The sequence below is a fragment of the Chionomys nivalis genome, chromosome 4 (assembly GCF_950005125.1).
Source record: "Chionomys nivalis chromosome 4, mChiNiv1.1, whole genome shotgun sequence".
Taxonomy (NCBI): Eukaryota; Metazoa; Chordata; class Mammalia; order Rodentia; family Cricetidae; genus Chionomys; species Chionomys nivalis.
Window position 1 is genome coordinate 14,909,008 of NC_080089.1, and position 21,262 is coordinate 14,930,269.

At 48.0% G+C, this 21,262-nt stretch overlaps 1 protein-coding gene across 3 annotated transcripts in view; it reads right to left on the bottom strand.

Annotated features, from left to right (window-relative positions):
• Amotl1 (angiomotin like 1) overlaps nucleotides 1-21,262 on the bottom strand; it is a 111,384-nt gene that overhangs the window by 67,108 nt on the left and 23,014 nt on the right. The window contains exon 1 of one of the 3 annotated variants that reach the window (XM_057766693.1): nucleotides 6,914-6,932. The exons of 1 other annotated variant lie outside the window; for it this stretch is intronic. Coding sequence is in view for 1 of the 2 variants with exons in the window: in XM_057766692.1 (XP_057622675.1) it covers nucleotides 6,483-6,531 (49 nt within the window). In the remaining variant the exon portion in view is untranslated. Of the gene's footprint in view, nucleotides 1-6,482; nucleotides 6,672-6,913; nucleotides 6,933-21,262 lie in introns of those variants that run through there. One more of the 3 variants, XM_057766692.1, reaches the window with a different exon arrangement.

Consider the following 21,262-nt stretch of genomic DNA (forward strand, 5'->3'; position numbering starts at 1 on the left):
TGCCTGCCTCTTCCTCCCGAGTGCTGGGATTACCGGCATCCACCACCACCACAGCACTTTCATACTCATTATCCCACTTAAACTCCACATTAACTTTAGAATATAAATATTTAGCAAATCCATTTATTTTACAGAGGTCAACTGACTTTTCCCAGGCAATACAACCTGTCTCCAGTGGTACAGACCCAGATCTGGCATGTCCTCTGACTTACACGAGACAGGTGGGGGAAGGGAAAGGGTGTGGGACAGTGTATGACTTGAGAGCGCGGAGGAGAAATACAGGGACACCCACCACTCACCTCAGAAACCAGCCCCTTCCAAGTGTACCCCTTCAAACAGACAAACTCCATCCCAAAGAGGGCGCTTCAGGCCAGCACAAAGTCCTAGGCCTTTCTGTGACCTACTGAAGCAGAACAACTTCTGAGGCTTCCAGTGGACACCGCTACCACCCTCAGGGTGACAATTACTGCCCATTTCCCCTCTGGAAACAGAATAAGGAGGTCACAGAGGAAAGGGAAGCACAGCTGATGGTCTGGAGGTTCAGATCGAGTCCTGGCTGACTCCTGCCTTGGGGCAGCGGCCACACATCCTGCCACCTGCTGAGGTCAGCACAGAAAGGATATCTTTCTCTACTCCCTCATTGTCTTAACAGAGGAAAAGGCCTGTGCTACAGTCGGAACTAGACTGTGAATACAGCGCCCCCGCTTCCAATATACAGATCAGTCGTATGTGATGCTTGGAGGAGTTCCCCAAGCTGAAGAAGGGGGAGTTTCTGTCAGGTACACACGAGAACACGCACTGTGAAGCAGTTGGCTTTCCTACCGTTTCTGTAAATTTATTATTGCATTTATTTTATTTGTGGGGGAGGGGAGGCACATGCCGCCAAGTTCGTGTGGAGGTCAAAGGACAACTTTAGGGAACTCGTTCCCTCCTCTCCACGTGTGGCCCCAGGATTGAGCTCGGGTCATCAGGCAGGGTGGTAGTGTCCTTACCCAGTGAGCCACCTCATCAGCCTTCCGGCTGGTTTAATAACAACGGTAGCATATGCCTTCCACAGGTCTCCAATGTGTCTGCACTGTGCTGAGTTCAACCTATGTCTTATTTCATTTAACTCTCACGTAACTCTGCGACAAGGGATCTGGCTTCATCCCACTCCACCTCAGAGGTTTCGGTGGGCCAAGTTCCCTGTGGGCACACAGTGAGGAGGCTGCAGAGGCTAAGATTGTTCTTAATCTTTTCTTGTTTTTAAATGCATCCTAACTCAATCCAGCCAGCCTTTTGGCAGTCTTGCTGAATTATAAGCTCTATGCTTTCTACCTGTGTTCTAAGCCATTGTTTCATGTGCTGTTCAAAAAAAATTCTCCACCAGCTGGCCCTGGTGCATGTGACCCGCATACCCGGGAATAGGCATAAAGATTGCTGTTAACTGGAGACCAGATCCCACACTGCAGCCTTCACACGTGCGTGGTTCCCGTCATGAAACCAGAAGAGGACCACCAAGGGGGAGGGGTCCTTAAGGAAGTGGGAAGGGAAGAAAGACTGCAATGGGGATGACATGGAGCTTTTCTGGAGAAGGAGTGGAAGAGAGGCAAGAGTGGGGGAGAAGGGCCAACAAAACAAAGTGTGTGAAAGCCAGGACAAAAACTACAATTTCATGCTTAGTTACTAAAAATGGGGCTCAGTAAGAGTGTTTGCTGCAGTGCGTAAGAGTGTTTGCTGCCAACGTTGACAAACTGAGTTTGATCCCCAGAACACACATAATAAAGGAGCGAACCAACTCCCACAAGTTGCCCTCTGACCTCCATGTGCACACTCACACACACGTGTGCGCACACACACTCACACATACACACACATACACACACTCTCTCTCTCTCACACACACACTCACGTACATACATAATAAGTAAATTCTTTCCTAAAAATGTAAAAATGAATAAAGGTCAACACTAAGACTCGCAGATGCTAAAAGACATAATTTACAATTTAAACGTAAAATGTAAACATTGTAGAAGCAAGCATAGGAAGACAGACTTAGGGACACAGGGCTAGGCAAGACATTCTTAGGAGGAATAAACACCAAAAGCATCATGTATAAAGACAAAAAAACATGAGTTAATTGGACTTCACCAAAATTACACACTTAGTTTTTCAAAATGGTTCCAGAAAGAGAGTAAAGGACAGAAGCCCACTGTGGGAAGAATATGCATGCCACAACCCTGCACACCGAGGACGCTCAGAGCCCGGGATAAAATAAACCAAACAGTTAGGGCAGTGAAGTAATGGACTCCTCCCCCAAACAGAGCATGCAGACAGAGCACATGCAGAGAGCATGCGCAGGACTGTGGGCCTTAGGGAAGAACAAATTTAAACCACAATAAGCTTACAGCACCTATTAAAACACCCGTTGGGACAGCTAACATAGAAATCAGTGCTATCAGATGCTGGTCAGGATACAGAAACGCCAGGTGTTTACACTGCAGGGAGGAATCTAATGAAATTGCTACTCTGGAGAAGCATTTAGCAATTATTTTATTAACAGCACACAGTTACCATCTAATCTAGCCTTCTGGGTATTTATCTGAAATGGTGAAAAAATATGTCCACACACACCCCTCTTTGTGACCATCCACAGAAACCTCCTCGGTAATAAACACTGAAAGCAACCCAGGTGTCCTTTCACAGATGAGTGACCAAATCACATCCAGCCCTTGGAGTACTACTCAGCAATGAAAATGAACCGATCATGGATACAAGCAAAACTCTGGGTGGATCTCATGAAACAGCACAGACGAAGGAGCCGATCTCAAGGGTTCCATGTTTCAAGGCTTTGCTTACATAAAACATAATGCAACAGAATTGTAGAGAGTTATGATTAGGTGAGGTATCACTGCGATTCAGGGACGGAGGGGAAGAAGGAAAGAGTGGGTGTCACCATAATCAGGGAGCAAGGAAAAGCCCCGAGAGTTGGAATTGCTCTGCATCTTGACCGTGGAGCTGGATTCACAGTGCATGGGAGGTGCACACTCAGCAAACGTGTGTGCTTAAAACCTGAAGAGCCCGGTCTGGGCTCTGAGGATCACACTCATGTCACCTTGGTTCTGCTAGGGTCCCATGACCACGGAAGGGTCACCAGCAGGAGACAGGGTACCCTAGACCTCACTACTATACTTGCAACCTGCTGGGAAGCCACGATCATTTCAAATGGAAAGTGGAGGCTGAGGACTCTACTGACATTTAAGATGACCAGCAGAAGTGGGGGAAACAGAGCTGCAGCGCTGCCCAGTGAGACCCCAAACACAAACAAGACAACATTTGAAAAGCTGCACCCAGAGACTTAACAGGGTCGTGTTCCCAATGCCTACTTCCTCCTAAAAAGAAAAGGGGAAAAATAAAACAAACAAACAATTCTGATGTTGAGCCCCTTGATAGGCTGGGAGTTCTGCCCTGAGTCTGCGATGAATGCACCCTAGGGATTCACAAGTGACAGAAGGGTTCAACCAGGACCCAGCTCAACATCCAAGAGCACCAGCGACTTCCTTTTAGAGAAGCAGTGCCCTGACCCACCCACCTCGGTCAGGTGTACACAGAACCACTCCTCCAAAACAAAGCAAGGGCAAACCAACAGGACTTCAAAAAAATCCCTTGGCAAACAAACATAAAACCTCAATAACCTCAGACAATTCCTAGCAAACTTTGTAATCAAATACATCCTCTGGCCTGACCACCTCCCTCATCTCTTGCTTTTCAAGGATTCTGTCACCTACTAAATTCAGGTACCCTCCAATGGTAACAAAAACATTCAAAATACAAAATCCCTGGCCTGCGTTTCCATATGCGCAGGGACACACATAACCCATCCAGAAAGGAGTGCTACTTGAGAAAACGTTGGTAAATACTAGAAATTGTAGCGGTTCTTACGAATTCCAACACATGGGTGTGAACCACAGAATCTGACAGTCACTGGATATTTTCAGTTCTGGGTGTTGCTGTGCACTTTCAGAAAACACACATGCACCTGGAGGATGCTCTCCCAGCGGAGCTCCTGCCTCGGTTAATTTGGCGCACCATTCTTGGGGTCACACATCTGGGTGTGTCTAGCTCTGGGATCACGCATCTAGATGGTGTCGGACATCAGAAGGAGCATAGTGCCACACAGAGATGCTCCAGACACACACGCTGGCTGGCGGGGAGCAGGAAGTCTCCACGCTCATCAGGTGAGCACCTTCCCCGGAAGCCGCTCATAGTTCTCCATTTGTGTGCTGCGGTCCATGAAAGATGCACTCTTCATGCTTCAGTCTGTGCGCACTCTTGGTCCACCGGAACCCCCAGCCCACACCTTCTCAACAGAAACTTGAATACCTAGACATGAGGGCATTCTTCACAGCACCTTCTCACTTACTTGTCACCTGGATGAGTTTCCCTCATCAAAAAAAAAAAATGTGGCATGCAAGACAAAGCAAAAACGAGCTCACCTAACAACTAAACATCACCTGTGCACACACACCAGGAACCCATCAAGTAAGAGGTCTTTAGAACACTATTCTATGCCTGTTCCTTACATGACCACACACACGCACACACGCACACACCAAGACCCCACCAAGTAAGAGATCTTTAGAACACTCTATTCTATGCCTGCTCCTTACATGACTCCCCCACCACACACGCACACACCAGGAACCCACCAAGTAAGAGGTCTTTAGAACACTTTATTCTATGCCTGCTCCTTACATGACCACACACACACACACCAGGAACCCACCAAGTAAGATGTCTTTAGAACACTCTATTCTATGCCTGCTCCTTGCATGACCACACACACACACATACACACCAGGAACCCACCAAATAAGAGGTCTTTAGAACATTCTATTCTATGCCTGCTCCTTGCATGACCACACACACACACACCAGGAACCCACCAAGTAAGAGGTCTTTAGAACACTCTATTCTATGTCCTGCTCTTTACATGACCACACACACACACACACACCAGGAACCCCACCAAGTAAAAGGTCTTTAGAACACTCTATTCTATGCCCTGCTCTTTTTCGTTCTGTTCAAATGTCTGCCTCCTAATTCTTTGCTTTTCTTCCACAGTTCAATTTAAGTACTGTTCTCTCATTATTCTGATAAAAAGCCATCTTAGAGAGAAACCATGTAATGTTCAGAGCACAGTCCTAGTACGCACTTTTTCTCTTCCTCTGGAGCCGTCAAGAGCTTGAACCCCAGAGAACCTTAAGCACCAGTGTTGGACTGGGCAACGCCAACCTGGGCCCCATATGGTAGGCCGCCAGGAAGAATCTTAGGCAGTCTGGCAGGATCCACAGGCTAGTTTTGGAAGCAGGAAGCCAGGAGCGTTCCATCGTCAAGCCCTGACATTTCACTCCCTGAAAAGGAGTCTCCTGAATTGTAGCTGTTTAATATACCCTAGTCTGCTGTGCTCACTTCTGGAGAACAAGCTGGCACTGCTGAGGCAGTATCAACCCTCCACCACCACCAAGACCTTTTATAAGCAAAACCCGCCAAACTTTTAATAGTCTTCAGAGGAGGAAGCTAGAACCATGTGGAAAGGAGCAGGAAGCAGAGGGACCAAATTCCATCCAAAATGTAAGCACCAAGGCCCTTGGGATCAAGATCTGTGTCCTGAAGCCGCAGTCCAGATAATAGAGACAATACACCCACGACAAAGGCAGAAACGCAAACATTTAAAAAAAAAAAAATGGGAAGGGGGAAAAGGCCTGGAAAAGGCCTGGGATTTTTGGCGAAGGGAACTCATCCCCCAGCGTGGTTCCCTAGGAGGCAGTACCAGCGGTTCCTCTGGGCTGTCAAGAGCCGTCGTGGACCTGGGTGCCGCTCTCCGGCCTGCCACAAATGTCACGTTCCAAGAAAGTTTAACCAACTCCCCCTTGGAAAGTTTACATTTCCTCCCAGAAACCAGATTCTTTTCAAGGCAATGCCAACAGGCCAGGGAAAGCCGGATCCAACCCCCGATTTGTGTAAGAAACTTGTTTGAGAAGAACAAAGAAGACGCAGGGGTGGAGGGGGCCTCGAGCCTCCCGGCCAGGGCGCGTCCTGGGGTCCGGGCTGGGCACCCCGTGCGCCTTTGTCTGCGCCGGGACAGCAGCATCCGCCAACCCTCCTGCCCCACCGGCGACCGGGACCCGCCAACCACACGGGAAAAGTCAGTCCCGCGTCGGGGGCCCACGCGAAGACCGGAGTCCCCGGCCTCCCGTAGGGATCCGCCCGTGGGTACTGGGCACTTGGAGGGTGGCACGGGACTGGATTCTGCTTTGTGTCTTATTGAACCTTCTAGATCCCTCACGGGACACTCAAGAGGCCCCGGAGCCGACCTGGCCGCACAAGTCCCCACATCTGGAGCAGAGCTGATGTCAGCCTGTAATCCGAGGAAGAACCACAGAGACCTCTGGGCCCAGTCCAGAGGAGCCCTCCCTGAACCCCCGGCTTGAGCAGGTTACCTCTCAGCACAGGCTCGCAAGGTCCCCGGCGCGACTTTGCCCTCCGCATGGGGCGATCATGGGGCGATCCCGGCAGGGGAATGGCGGCAGGGGGATGGTTGGCGGCTGGGCGGCGCGGCGAGGGGCGCCCCAGCGCTCAGGAAGTAGAGAGATGCCCAGCTCCCCCTCCAGTCCCACCCACCCCACCCTGCCGCCCGGTCCCTGAGCGCCCCGCGCTCCCGGCCGCCGGAGCTGCCCGGGAGGGTCGCTAGTCCGGTCCCTGTAACCTTACACTCCACCCCGCCCAGGCCCTGGCCGCGGGGCCCTAGAGCCCGTCCCCAGCTTCCCGTCGCCCCTCCCGGGACCTCAGAAACTGCCGGGGCTCAGGCTGACGTGTCTCCCTTAGACCCTTGTTTTGTCCTCGGCTGCCTCTGAATTCCTGACACACTCACCATTAATGCCTGAATGCTTTAGACTCCATCCCTGGGATCTGCCTCGGAACTCCTGAGTAGGTTCGGTTTAGGGTCAACTTTTCTCCTACGCGGAATTTCCAGGTGAAAGCGGCCTTATTTTTCTCAGCGTTCCTTAGGCCCTAGTGCTTTCATTAGGTAGGGAGATGGGGATAGGAGGGGCTATGATAAGCCCCTCTGAGCAGCAAAGTGGCCTAAACAGACGTTACTGACAGCCTTAAAAGTTCAATAGGTTCCTAGGACCTTACATCCTGTGGCCACAACCCCCAGGCCCGTATCTGTTCAACCAGAAGTAAAGAATTTTAAGTGTTAGAACAGTGTTTGTGACTCTGTCCCACCTCTGAAATCAGGCTCTCTTTCCTAAGCAACACTCCACACCCAGCCCACTGCACTGGATTATAGTCCTTGCCTTCTGAAGCCATGTTCTGGGACCTTTCTGGTCTTCTGAGAGGTGGGGCTGCAGACCAAGCTCTTAGAGGGTTAGGGCAAATCCAGGCTTCTGTCTGTCTCTTCCTCCATCTCTCCCTTCTTCCCAGGCCATCAAAGGGTTCCTGTTTGTGTTGTGCCAGCTCCCTAACTCAGCTGCTCACATCTTTACTCTCTGGGCTTCATCAGATTTCATGACAGCCTTCAGATTTGGTAACATCGGCTCCGCAGACAGAGGGCCCAAATGTAATTGGCAGAGTTATTTCTCAAGCAGAGGCTCCACTTAAAGTCACCTGCCCTTGTAAGACACACAAAGTCAAGATATGTGCACAGCAAAGGCAGGGCTGTGGATTCTCACTTGTTAAGTTTGGAGAGTCTGGTCCAGAAAGAGTGCAGTGGGGAGGGGTGGAGATCAGATGAGCAGGAAAAAGAGGCACTGGCTGGCAAGGGCAGTGGAGCCCAGAAGGAGCTGGCAGGGTTCGCGTGCTTGGCGAGAAAGTAGAAATGGGGGAAAGAGTTTTAACTACAAAGGAAGAGGCAACACGCTTGCGGAAGACGAGCAAAGTCACAAAAGTATAGGCCTGGGACGAAATGAAGAAACTGCACCACACCTTTGCTGGCTGTTGAGGAGACTCCTGTCAGGCTGTGAAATGACTTCTCTAATGTCACAGAACAAGTTCAGTAGCAAAGCCGGGGTGGAACCCCACACCCCACATGTGCTTCCTTGATGAGATTTCCCTCTGTATGCTGTGATTACTATTGATTAATAAAGAAACTGCTTTGGACCTATAGCAAGGCAGAACTTAATTAGTGGGGGGACATGACACACACAACATGACACTAAACTGAATGCTGGGAGGAAGAGGGCGGAGTCAAGGAGAAGCCTTGGAGCTGCCTCCCGAGAGAGGTGAGCTGAAACATTGCTGGTAGGCCATGACCTCGTGGTGATGCATAGATGAATGGAGATGGGTTAAATTAAGATGTAAGAGCTAGCCGATAAGAAGTGAGAGCTAATAGGCCAAGCAGTGATTTAATAATATAGTTTCTGTGTGATTATGCAGGGACCGGGCTGGACAGAAACCTCCATACAACACTTCCTACCACACGGTGTCAATGTTGAGTGCAGTCAATGAGGGAACAATTGCTTCAGTGATTTATCTGGACCTTGACAAGTTATAAAGAAGAAGTAATGAACAGAAATGGAAGGAAGAGGCTAGTCTACACATTCTAATTCCCCTATTGGGTTCTGTCCTTGGAGGGAACAAAACTGACCAGTTACAAGCACCAGCTCTAGGATACAAACACCTCCATGGACGACGTCACAGTCCAGCTGACTAGTATCCTACTGACCTTGGACAAGACACCTAATCGCTCTCTTTTTTAATACATAATTAATTTTTATTTTGTGTTCAATGGTGTTTTGTCTGCAGATTTGTCTGTGTGAGGCTACCAGAAGCCGTGGAACTTGAGTTACAGACAGCTGTGGCTGCCATGGAGGTGCTGGGAATTGAACCCGGGCCCTCTGGAGTGCGAAGGAGACAAGGTGGAAGCGAGCAAACCAGTCCACATGGAAAGCGCGCTTCCAAGTGAAACAAGGGCTGGGAGAGGCTGGAGAAAGAAAAGGGCTGGGAAGTGCCAAGGCTACTCCTTCATCCAGCTCCGCAGCTCTCTAGGGCACAGCCTGCAAGCTGAGAATCTTGGGAGTTCGTAGGAGAGTCTGACCCACACTCTGCACTCCTTGATTGACTCCAAGTAGCCACACACGTGGCAGCCTAGACAGAAAGCCCTGCTGGAGGCCAGCTTCCCCAACCCTGTCTTAGCCTCTGAGCTGCTGGTAGTCTATACCTCGAATGTAGAAAATGAGCGACCTTCTCCCTGTCTCTGAATCGACTGCTCAGAAACTGTGGGCTGAAAGAAAAGGTGCCAGCTCCAACAAAGTTTTCTCTAACAGATCACATAATAATAATAATAATAATAATAATAATAATAATAATAACAAATGGTGGCACACACCAATAATACCAGCTCTAGTGGGGCAGAGGCAGGAGAAACGCATCAAGTTCTGGTCTCACAAAGAGGATGTCAGGTCAGTCATGTTGACGAGTAAGACTTTGCCTAAAATAATGTCTTAACTAGCAAGCAAAGCAGTGGTTCATACCTGTGCTTCTGGGGGAGGGGTGTGCATATTCACACTAAATGTCAACATCCATTCTGCAGTGACTCACTCTTTCTCGTGCTAACTGCTAGGGAAGGTGATGGGGACCAAACAGGATGGATATTGGACATTGCCAATAGGATACCAGCAGCCTGAGGGTAAGGCCTGAGCACTAGCCTAAGCTCTTCCCCCTTCTAGACTGGGAGGGTTAGACCACAAACCACAGTTTCTTCTGCCTCAACCTCCGAAGCTTGTTTTGAGGGCTGAGATAACAGACCAGTATCCTCAGCTTAGGAAGTCAGCGAGAGTCTTCCCTTTTTCTTCCAGAATTTCAAAATACCAAGGGCTTTCAATGCTTTATTAGCATGCAAACACCCTCCATCCACAGGCTCTCAGCTCCTATCTGAACACACATCTAAGTTTTTATTAGCCTGGGCCTTGCTCGATGGACACTAAGTGGCCGAAGCTAACGACAGAAGAGTCCACAGGCAAAGCAATGCAGGGAATCACATAGCCTCCTCTGAGATGGGCACTACAACCTGTAGGGCACAATGAATGACTATTTAAAGATCAAACCAATGGAAGGTTTCAGTCAGGCAGCCTTGATTAAAATGACTTGTTTAGCTTCTAGAAAGATTGTTTTAAAGTTCCAGTTCCCCGGTACTTTCCAAAATGTGATTTCTGAGCCACAGCATGTAGGAATTTGAATTCCCATATCCTATCTCCAAATTCTGAACATCTCAGCATAGATGTCAGAGCTCACAGAGTCCCTCCTAGGTTCACTGGGGTAGTGAGACTCTCAAAATTCTTTCAGAAGTACTGGCTACGCCAAAACTCAATTTGCTAAAGGTAAGGAGTGGTGGCTGACACACAGAGGCCACAAAGAGGGGGCTACTGAGGCAGAAGTGGATGTGCACTCAGCACTGAAAGGGACCCAAGGGCTGACACAAGGGGGTGTCTGGTATTGCTGCTGTTTGAGGGTAGGTTTGGTTTTGTTTTAAGTAGTGTCCTTGCAAGATAGCTCTGATGTCCTGGTGTCCATAATGCTGAACTCATGGTCATACTGCCCTAGCCTCTCAAGTGTTGGAAATGTGGTGATATTTTGTTTGTGCTATAACAAATGAAGCTTGCCTGAAGATCAGAGTGTGGAGTGAGTCACTAGTCAGCCATAGAGGCCAGGCAGTGGTGACACACACCTTAATCCCTGCACTTGGGAGGCAGATGCAGATGGATCTCTGTGAGTTCAAGACCGCCCTGGGCTACACAAGATTGATCGAGTCTCAAAGAGAAACAGAGTCAGATAGAGGAGGCTCACTTTTAATTCCAGTACTTGGGAATGCATGCCTCTAGTCCCAACAATAAGGAAGTGGAGATAGGAAGTGGTATGGCTGGGAGGAGGAGACAGGAGCTCATTGCATTCAGTCTGAGGACTTGTAGAGACAGGATACCCCATTCGGTCTGAGGATTTTGTAGAGGTAAGAACTAGTGACTGGCTGCTCTGTTTCTTTGATCTTTCAGCATTTACCCTTACATCTGACTTGGGGTTTTGATTATTAAAACTAATTAGAATTCATGCTACAGGAACTATAGGCATACCCCACTACACCCAACTGAAATAGGCTATTCTAGACAAAGCCATGGACGCAAGAAAGGAAAGCACTGCTCCTCAGCATCTCCCCTTTTAATTCCTTCATAAACATCCAATGGCCACATTCACACTGGATTTGATAGACCCAGGCCCAGTAGCATCCTCTTATTTGTTTTTGGTTTTTGGTTTTTTGTTTTGTTTTTTGTTTGTTTGTTTGTTTTTTGCTATTGTTGTTTGGTTTTTCAAGACAGGGTCTCTCTGTGTGACCCTGGCTGTCCTGAAACTCACTCTGTAGACCAGGCTGGCCTAGAATTCACAGGTATCTGACTTCCTCCTTCCGAGTGCTGGCATCAAAGGTGTGTGCCATCACAGCCTGGCTGCATCCTCTTATCTGTAAATTCATTTTCTGTAGTTTCAGTTTACCTAATCAACTGCAGTTCAAAACTACTGCATGACAAATTCCAGAATAAAATTTTCATATGCTTTCTGAGTACTCTTGTGGTACTGTGATAGCTCACTGTCCTCCTTTCCAGTGTATCCATGCAGGAGGCATTGCTCTTCCATCAGTAATGACACTAGAAGGCACTCTGCACCAGGGAGAACAATGGATTGTATAAGCATCCTAGTTTATTCAGCTATTTTTGTTAATTTCTTAATAAGCTTATTATATAATTTAAATTTGTCATGTGTATGTATGTGTAGGTAAAAGCATATGGCATATAGATGCATGAATTACTTTTCTCATTTTCATAACCAAAGATCTGACAAGACATAATTAAAGACAGAAAATATTCATTTTATGTCACGCCACTGATAGTAGGGAATGCATGGTGGCAGGACTGTGAGGCTGCTTGGTCACATCTAGGTAGATCAGGAAGGAGAGAAAGTGGTGTTCAGCTTTTACCTGGTTTTGTCTTTTCCTGTTTTATTTAGCGAGAACTCTAGTCCATAGGATGGCGCTACCCACATTCCAGGGGGGCCCTCCACCCTCAGGTGTTCTCGGGGAAAGCCCTGACAAACACAGACAAAGGTATTCTTCATCAATGCCCCGCATGTTTCTCAATCCAATCAAGCCAACTATGGAAACGGCCACAGTAGGTGGTTGGCACCCACAGGAGGCTTGGTGCATGACTTCTTCGGATAAGGGCGTACTCTCCACAGACGAAGAGATTCTTTCCAAGCTTTTCATTCTCTTGTGTATTTTGTAAAGATAGCAGTTGGTCTTCCTTCCCCAACTTGTCTCCAAACATACCATCACATTCTTGAGTAAGCCTTACCTCATGCATGCTGCCTGTCAAGAGGCACGCATATGCCCTGCCCCCAACTTGGGAAGTGTTGATAGCTAGCTCCATGATTCAGGGACCAATGTCTATAGGGTGCGGGTGATGAGAGAGGAGGAAGAGGCGAGAGAATCTTGCCAGGGCCAGATTCATCACCGTGGAAGAGAAAAAGCAAAAGGGAAGGAGCGTGGTGAGGAAAATGGACAGACATCCAGGGTGAGACACCTCTGAGTCCTGGAAACTGGTCTAGGGACAAGGCAACTGCTCCTAAGAAAAGTGTTACACAGCAGAATGGAGTCCCAGCTCACTTTCCACTGCTGTGATGAACTCCATACGCACGAGCAGCTGGGAGAAGAAAGGGTTCGTTCCACCTTAGAGCTTACAGTCCATCATGAATGGAATTCAGGGCAGGAACCTGGAGGCAGGAGCTGATGGAGAAGTCATGGAGGAACACGCTTACTGGCTGCTCCCCATAGCTTGTTCAGCCTGCTTTGTTATACACTCCAGGACCACCTGTCCAGAAGTGACACCATCCACAGTTGGGGTCAGCCTCCCACATCAATCCTTAAACAAGATGATCCTCAGACATGCTCACGGGCTCGTCTGACGGAGACAATTTCCTAACTGAGGATTTCACTTCCCAGATGACTGAAGCTTGTGCCAAGCTGACAGAAAATCAACCAGCACAGAATCCATCAGCTGGAAGTCTGCTCCATATGAAACTCACTGAAGGACTTTGGGACAGACAGAAGGCCAGGCTCTGAGCTACCTAAATTGCCACAGGTAATTTGGCTCAGTGACTAAGTTATGGGTCTGAGGCCTGTTTGTCTGGATGCTTTCGGTTTCACACCCTCAGTGACACACTGGTCTCTTGCCTCATCAGCTCCTCCTGGGGGTGTTGTTATCTAATATATGAGTAACCTGTAATTGGAGCTATTAAAATGTGAGAGACAGAGAAGATAAGACTATGGCCAGAGAATGCATATACCACAAAAACGTGGGAAAGAGTAGAGGGGGGTTAATTCTAAAGACTGGCTGCAAACTCTGGAGGATGCTGGAAGCTCTGGATGTGAGCTTGGCACATAGCAACTATTCAAATGATCAAGCTATTCGGGTTGTTATTGAGACTATCACTACAGAAACCTCAGGACCACTGGGAGCTGGTGATAGTTCTCACTGATTATGGCTTGATTTCTCTGGGTTAGGGTTTCTCAGCAGAGGCACTGACTGACAATAGGCTGATAGCTTTTGTTGTGAGATACTGCTCTATGCATTGTAGTTGGAGAGTCAGTAGCAGTCACCTCTTGAAGCCTGGTCACGAAAACAGGACTGGAGAAATGAGTTTGCATTTAAGATCACTGGATGCTCTTGCTCAGACCAAGGTTCAGTACCCAGCACCCACATAGTGGCTTACAACAGTCTGTAACTCCAGTTCCAGGGAATCCACCCTCTTCTGGCTCCTGCAGGCCCTGAACACCCATGGTGTACATACATACATGCAAGAAAAACCTTAAAAAGAAAGAAGGAAGGAAGGGGGTAAGGAAGAAAGGAAGGAAAGGAAAGATAAAAGCTCTCTCTAGACATTGGTAACTGTATTGTAGGGTACTAAGTTGTCCATGGCTGAGAACTGCTGACTTGGTTAATTAATTGGCATTGCTTAATAGAGAAGGAAGCCCCTGGGCCTCTCTCTATTGATTCTTCCTCGAGGGAAAGCAATCTCAGCTGTGTTTGCCCTGTGATTATATCTCACGCAAAGAAAACAGTTTATTGCTTTATTCCTAGTGGTGACACACATTTGAATATATAAAACCGAAAACACACTGCATTTCTAAGAACATCAAGCCACTGTTAAAAGCAAGGATTTGAACTTTTCATGGTGGTATAGGCCTGCAATCCCAAGAAAGAAAATTCTAGGCCAGGGCGACCTAAGATGACCAACAAGAGTTTTCACAGTAAGAGACAACTTGGATCGCAATGTTCATGCTGAGGGCTTACAGGGGATTAGGCTCAGCTTGGGTGTTTCATTCTGAAAACCTAACTTTTTAACGTAGAGCCGGAGAACAATGGAAGGAACTTGGCCTCTTTGTGACCTGCACAGTTTATCTCTTTTGGAATGGGGACTGCAGACCCGTGGCAGTTCTTACACCATGAAAGCCACCACAGAGACAAAGTGATGGGAAAGCCCCACTGTTCTAATGGTTCCACCACTGGGAAGTTCAGTTTAGAAGGGGGTGGGTCATTTTACAGCATAAATCTGGAGGAAATGTTAAAGTTGACGTGATAAATGTTCTGTTATCCATCTAGCAATCAAAGTGTGTGTGTGTGTGTGTGTGTGTGTGTGTGTGTGTGATAGAGCCAGCATCATTCCAAGAGCAACGGAGGCTTGAGAACAGATGGTAGGGACAGGAACGATTCCACGTAACCGGGGAACGTGAATCCCTGCACAGAGCAATTCACAGATTGGGCAAGGGAGTCTGGGAACACAGATTCAGCTAAAACTGAAACCAGGAAAGATCCATGATACTGCGTGCTGGGACGTCCCTGGTGAACCTCAGTAGCCTGGGAGCTGTATGTGAGGCTTGTGAATGCAGACTGCTGGGCCTGTCCTAGCTTTTGACTCAGTAGGTCTGGGTGGGCCTCAAATTTGCATTTCTGACAAGTTTCCCAATGATGCTGGGGCTGTCTGTCAAGGTATCACACAAGACGAGAGCCGCTGGCTCGGGACACTGGGCCCCTCTTGTCTGGCTCTCAGAATCCCAGTCTAAATGAAGATTCAGACAGATGATTTTGGGAACAAAATGAGCAAATCCCAACTTCTTGCTTGAGCTAGCACACACACCATCTCCCCCAGGCTCTGTGACTGTATACGTGATCAGTGCACACTACCCCGCAGGGCTGGTTATCTATGAAGATGAGGATTATCCAGACGGTAAAGAGGCAGGTAAACTCTTCTGGGTAGCATGGGACAGAGCAGGTTTACTCACCGTTACATCCCTCCTAGCTCACCTCTCCAGACAGTCTTCAGGACTCCAGATCTTACAGCCTAGAGCAAAGGCCGCTGCAACAGATCCTCAGGTGGTGAGTGATGAGCCCCCAAGGTAAACACAGTCTCTTCCTGTTATTCCAGGAAGAAGCAAGCTCTGTGTTCCCACAACCACAGCACACACTCTCTCTGCATATTTTAAAACAGACTTCCCACTCAGACAGTCCTGGAATAGGCTTCCTCACCCTGTCATTTATTAGTTATTTGAGGATGACCTTAAGTTACACAAAACTCAGGGTTTTCTCTTTTTATTAGTGTGGTGACCTGCATATTGCAGGGGCTTTGGGAGATTCAGGATCACGAGGAAAGCTGACCACACATTCAATTCACAGCTTACCTCCAGATTACTGTTGTTATTAACCTGTTCTTTTATCAAGCAGCCCTTGTACAGGTGTTTAAATTGGTTCCAGGGCAGACGGCGGGTAGATACAGCTTCCTTTTTATACTTCTCGAGTTTTGGGAACTTGTAAGAAGTATGAAAGATGGCCATGTTGGTTTGAGATATTCACCGCCCTCATTCCCATAAGTAAGGAAAATATCCTAAGATATCCTAAAAGACAAACCTGGGGACCCGTGGGCTAGGTTAGCCACTTTAGATCAACAATAAATCAGAACTGATTTGTTGGCTGATAGCAACTCAGACAGGGGTTGAGACAAAAGGGTCTGATGGCCACTAACTGAGCCATGTATAAGTCAAGCCATGCATGAGGCTGTGTGTTCAGTGCAGAGGCCAGGTTCCAGGGCAACATTCCTAAACAAGGCACTCAGAAGATGCTGGGCAGGATGGCAGTGGAGCGGGCCCCCGGAAACCCCTAGCCTGGAGAAGGGAGATTGGGACATGGGATGATGCCTGGCTCTGGATCTCTGAAGAGCCAGGACTCCTCGGCATTTGCTCCACAGAGCCCTGATGCAGTATATCACACACAGCAATTGGCCGTCCATTCATGGATCACAAGTTCAATTCAAATAACCAGTATTGTAAATAAATGAACTAGGACATTATTTTTTAAAAAAATCCAAAAGCTGGACATCTTAAAAGTGGGCAATTAGTAGGGCTGGAGAGATGACTTCACAGTTAACGTGTTCTGCTCCTGTGCACGATCCACACAGGGCAGCCTCCAACGGCATGTCAATCGAGCTTCAGCGCTCTGGCATTCTCTTCTGGCCTCATTGAGAGGCCAGAACTCACCTGTACCATCCCTGCCACACATATACATATAATTTAAAATAAAACATGTTTTAAAAGCTAATTTCTATTCCATAATTTCTGTTTAATTAGAGGTTAAATTGAAAATGTATCCTTGTGTGTGTGTGTGTGTGTTTATATACACAAACCTGGGGATCAATGGGCTAGGTTAGCTATTTTAGATGAACTAATAATCAGAATTAATTTGTGGACAGAGAAAGAGAAGAGAGAGAGAGAGAGAGAGAGAGAGAGAGAGAGAGAGAGAGAGAGAGAGCTATAGAAGACAAAAGGTGGACAACTGGGTAAAGGAAACAGGAAATGAAGTTTTAAGCCTCTAAGACCTTGCTACTAACCATCACTGTTCAACAGACCGGGTTTTTTCTGGAGGCAGGAACCCATTCCCTATCACACGACATCCTGTCAGATGTCCTGATGGTGCTAAGTGTGAGGTGAGGAGGATGTCCTGGGGCTCACTCCCATGGGGACATTAAGATGCTCTGACTTCTCCAAAATGGAACAGCTCCGCCTTGGTTTTTGTTAAAAGAATAGGAAAAAAATCAAAATCTTAATATCCAAGAAGACATGTGAAGTTCAGAGGACTTGTGAAAGTCCATCTTTACTGTCAACTGAGAACCACTTAGAAGACACTTCTGGGAAGATCTGGGGGTGTTCCCAGCAAGGACTAACTGAGGAGCTCCATCCTACAAGGTTCTCGGACTAGATAAAGGGGGAAAGAGGAGGCCATCTAAGCATCCACATTCACCATTCTGTCCCGACTGCAATGCAGCAGCTGCCTCTTTCCTGTTGCCATGCCTACCCACCATGATGGACCGCACCTAGAACTGGAAGCCAGAACCAGTTCTTCTTAAGCTGCTTTTACCACGTGTTTCATCACTGCAGTCGTTAAAGTCCCACTGCAGGATGCTCCTGTGTTTGCACAAAATGTAGTACACGTCAAACCCCTGGACCAGTCCCGGGTTTCTGTAGGGAGAAGTTGATTTGTAGCTTCAGTTTTCTTATTGAGGTGATAAATACCCCACTGAAAATCAAGTTTGACTACTGTAGGCCCCCTAAACTGAGCCAGGTGGGCATCTAATCTGGAGATACGGCACCCAGTCATCTCTGCCACATCTGCCAACAGAGAGAAAATCCAATGCAAAGAGCAGGGCAGACCCAGAGGGGGTCCCATAGCCAGGATTGCAGGGTAAGGCTGGAGATGACTGGGGCTTGAATTCCAGATAAGCAACAGAAGTGTTTACACAGCCTGGCCCAAATATTCTGGGGGCTTATAATACCTACAATAAATAAATAAACTTGCTGTGCTTTTATTTTCGACATCTGCCAAACCCTACTCATCATGAGTATAGCTTTAAACCTTACAAAGTGTCAGGATAAAGAGTTGTTGGCAGCCTATTCATGGGCCATGAACTCCAGTCAACGTGACCAGTAGTATGAATAAATGGATCAGGGCATCACAGGAGAGCCCAGTAGAGGAGTGCCTCTTAGTGAGCAGTGGAGGTTCAGCCAAGACGCTGACAACTGTGAACCAGCAACAGCGTTTGTAACGGAGGGGAAAGAGGGAATCAGTTGTTAGCAAACGTGATGATGACTTTGTCCCACTGACCTTGCTGAGTCTAACTTCAGTGCCTTTTCAGAGGGTGCCAAACATTCTGCCGGGCATCAGGCCGCAGCATTTAGAAAGGCACACAGAGGGGTCCCTATGTAGTTTCCTGCTGATGGATCGCACCACCACCACTCTGAGCTCAGTCCTTGGACTGTGGTGAGAGAGCTCAAAGGACGAGTGTGTCAGCTGCTCTAGGGTCTCACTCGCAAAGCCTAGTGTCCCCCCCCCCCAGTTCTGTGACTGCGTCCTGACAGCCCTCATGCACCGCCAGACTAAAAAGCACAACCACAACCTCTTAGCCCTCACCATCTTGATGAACCCCTCCCAGCCCTTTAAAGTGGGCATAGCCACGCATCTCAGAAAAGAGGGGTTCACTTCCAGAAGTATCTTGTTGGACACTTCCATCAGCATGTGATAACAGGCTGCACACACACGCCTTGACTACCTGCCGAGGCCTGTTGTTCACCAATTAGACCCCGCTACTGCATGTGACCATGCAGAACACTCTGGGCAACTATAAACACAACCTTGAGTATTTTGGGAGCTAAGGGTGGTACAGGAACATCATTTCTTCTCTTAATCTACATGGAATAGGAGCCTGTTTCTTTAGCTAAATGGTACAAGTTTGGGTCCAGTGGTTGTGTTTTTCCTGTTTCCTTTCTATTTCTCTCCATTTGGTGTCACTAGATGAATAGAATAGAATAGAATAGAATAGAATAGAATAGAATAGAATAGAATAGAATAGAGGAGAAACAGCGTGGACTTCAAAGAAGAAAGGATTGTGGGAGTGGTGGAAAGAAAAGGGAAAAAAGGCAATAGTGAGACAAGCCTGCAGATGCATCTCTGTAAGTTCAAGACCTGCCTTGTCTACATAGAAAGCCCGAGGCCAGCCAGAGCTACACAGTGAGACTTTGTCTCAAGATAGATAGCTAGATAGATTATAAAAATTTTCACAATAGATCAATCCATTTAATTTAACTTAAAAACAGTGGGCTGAGAAGACGAGAACAGTGTGCCTAAAATGTGGGCTGTGCTGTAGATGTTCTCATTTGTCCAGACTTACTGACGCCCCTGGGCTGGGGACACACAGAGAAACCCTGCCTCAGCTTGGGTCCCTGCCGTTAACCCACAGAGGCTCTGGCACTGTCTGCCTCCTCCATCTCCACAGTGAACCATCAGTTTGTGGCCTCCCTTTGAGCCCAGGGAGAAAACAGCTTGGAGAGTTCAAGGGGAAAACTTGCATTTAAGGAGAAAGTTTGGCTGGAGATGTCACTCAGTTGGGAGAGCATCCCCTCAGCACGCAAGAACACATGTGTGGGATCTCCATAAGCAAGTAAAAGCAGCATGGCGGGACACACCGGCAATCCCAGAACTCAGAAGAAAAGGGGCACAAAGAGGAGGATGTCCGAGCATCCTCAGGTCCCCTCCATGACCTCAGATGGAGATGTCAGAGCATCCTCAGGTCTCCTCCATGACCTCAGATGAGGATGTCAGAGCATCCTCAGGTCCTCTTCATGGCCCCTGCTTCAGATGAGGATGTCAGAGCATCCTCAGGTCCCCTCCATGACCTCAGATGGGGATGTCAGAGCATCCTCAGGTCTCCTCCATGACCTCAGATGAGGATGTCAGAGCATCCTCAGGTCTCCTCCATGACCTCAGATGAGGATGTCAGAGCATCCTCAGGTCTCCTCCATGACCTCAGATGAGGATGTCAGAGCATCCTCAGGTCCTCTTCATGGCCCCTGCTTCAGATGAGGATGTCAGAGCATCCTCAGGTCCCCTCATGACCTCTGCTTCAGATGAAGATTTCAGAGCATCCTCAGGTCCCCTCCATGACCTCTGCTTCAGATGAGGATGTCAGAGCATCCTCAGGTCCCTCCACGACCGCTGCTTCAGCTCTTATCTAGTTTCTGTCCTTCAGCGACTGCCACCTGAGGAGTGAGAGCTGAAATAAGCCCGGTCTCCCCAAGCTACTTTTTGTTGTGGTGTTTTATCACAGCAGTAGAAACCCTAACTAAATATTTAGTTTTCACAGTGAGTTTGAGGCCAGATTTGGCTACCTGAGATCTGGTTTCAAAAAAGAGTCTAAGCAAACTGACTAGCCAATAGTAGAGCTTTCTCATTTCCTGAAGGTCTTGACGACAAGAACAGAGGACTCCTGGCAGATATACACGTGTGTGTACGTGTGTGAGTGTGCGTGTGTATGTATGTATGTGTGTGTATGTGTCTTGAAGCTTCAGCACTTGGGAGGCCAACACAGGAGGATCAAGGCCATTCTTAACTACATAGCCAATTTGAGGCTTGACAACGGTATCATACACGAACACCAGTTCTCAGCAGCAGACCATATGGAGGCCTGCTCTATCCCCAAACCAAGCCAATACTCTTCTCCTCAGCCCCACAGCAGCCTTTGTGCTACACCTAGACTCCTTCCCCTACAGCAGCAAGAACCAGAAGCTGCCGTAAATGAGTTCCTGTGAAGGCACAGCCTGGACGTAGGAAGGGAAGCCACTCTGTCCAGCATTTCAAAAGCTTTAAGAGAAGGAGAAAATGGCTTTTCTGCCAGGCGGCCAGCAAGCCTGCCCACAGTGGACCGAGGGCTCACAGGTTACAGGGAGAAGAGAATCAAAGAGAAATAAATATTCGGATACATCTGGTGTTGAAACAAACACGTGCCTGTGCTCTGGGGATGGATGCTCATCTCTAGAAATCCTGCAAGGGCTGTGATGCAACCGACAACAAGAGACAGCCACGCCAGCCCTGAACATCTGTTTCCCCCATTTTGCCAAGGAACATTCTTTTTTAAATCTCCTTTTATAATTTGACCTACTCTGCTGGCAGGGGGCCCTAGGAAGACTTCCAACTAAGGATGGAAAAGGGAAAGAAGGAGCAAGAGGAAGTGAGAGGGGACTGGCCTGAGCAGACAGAGGCTAAGCCCAAAGACTTAGGGGAAGGGAAATGGGGGAAGGAAAGAGAAAAGGGCTGAAAGGGGGGAGGGAGAGGGAGAGAGGGGACAGAAAAAAGAGGAG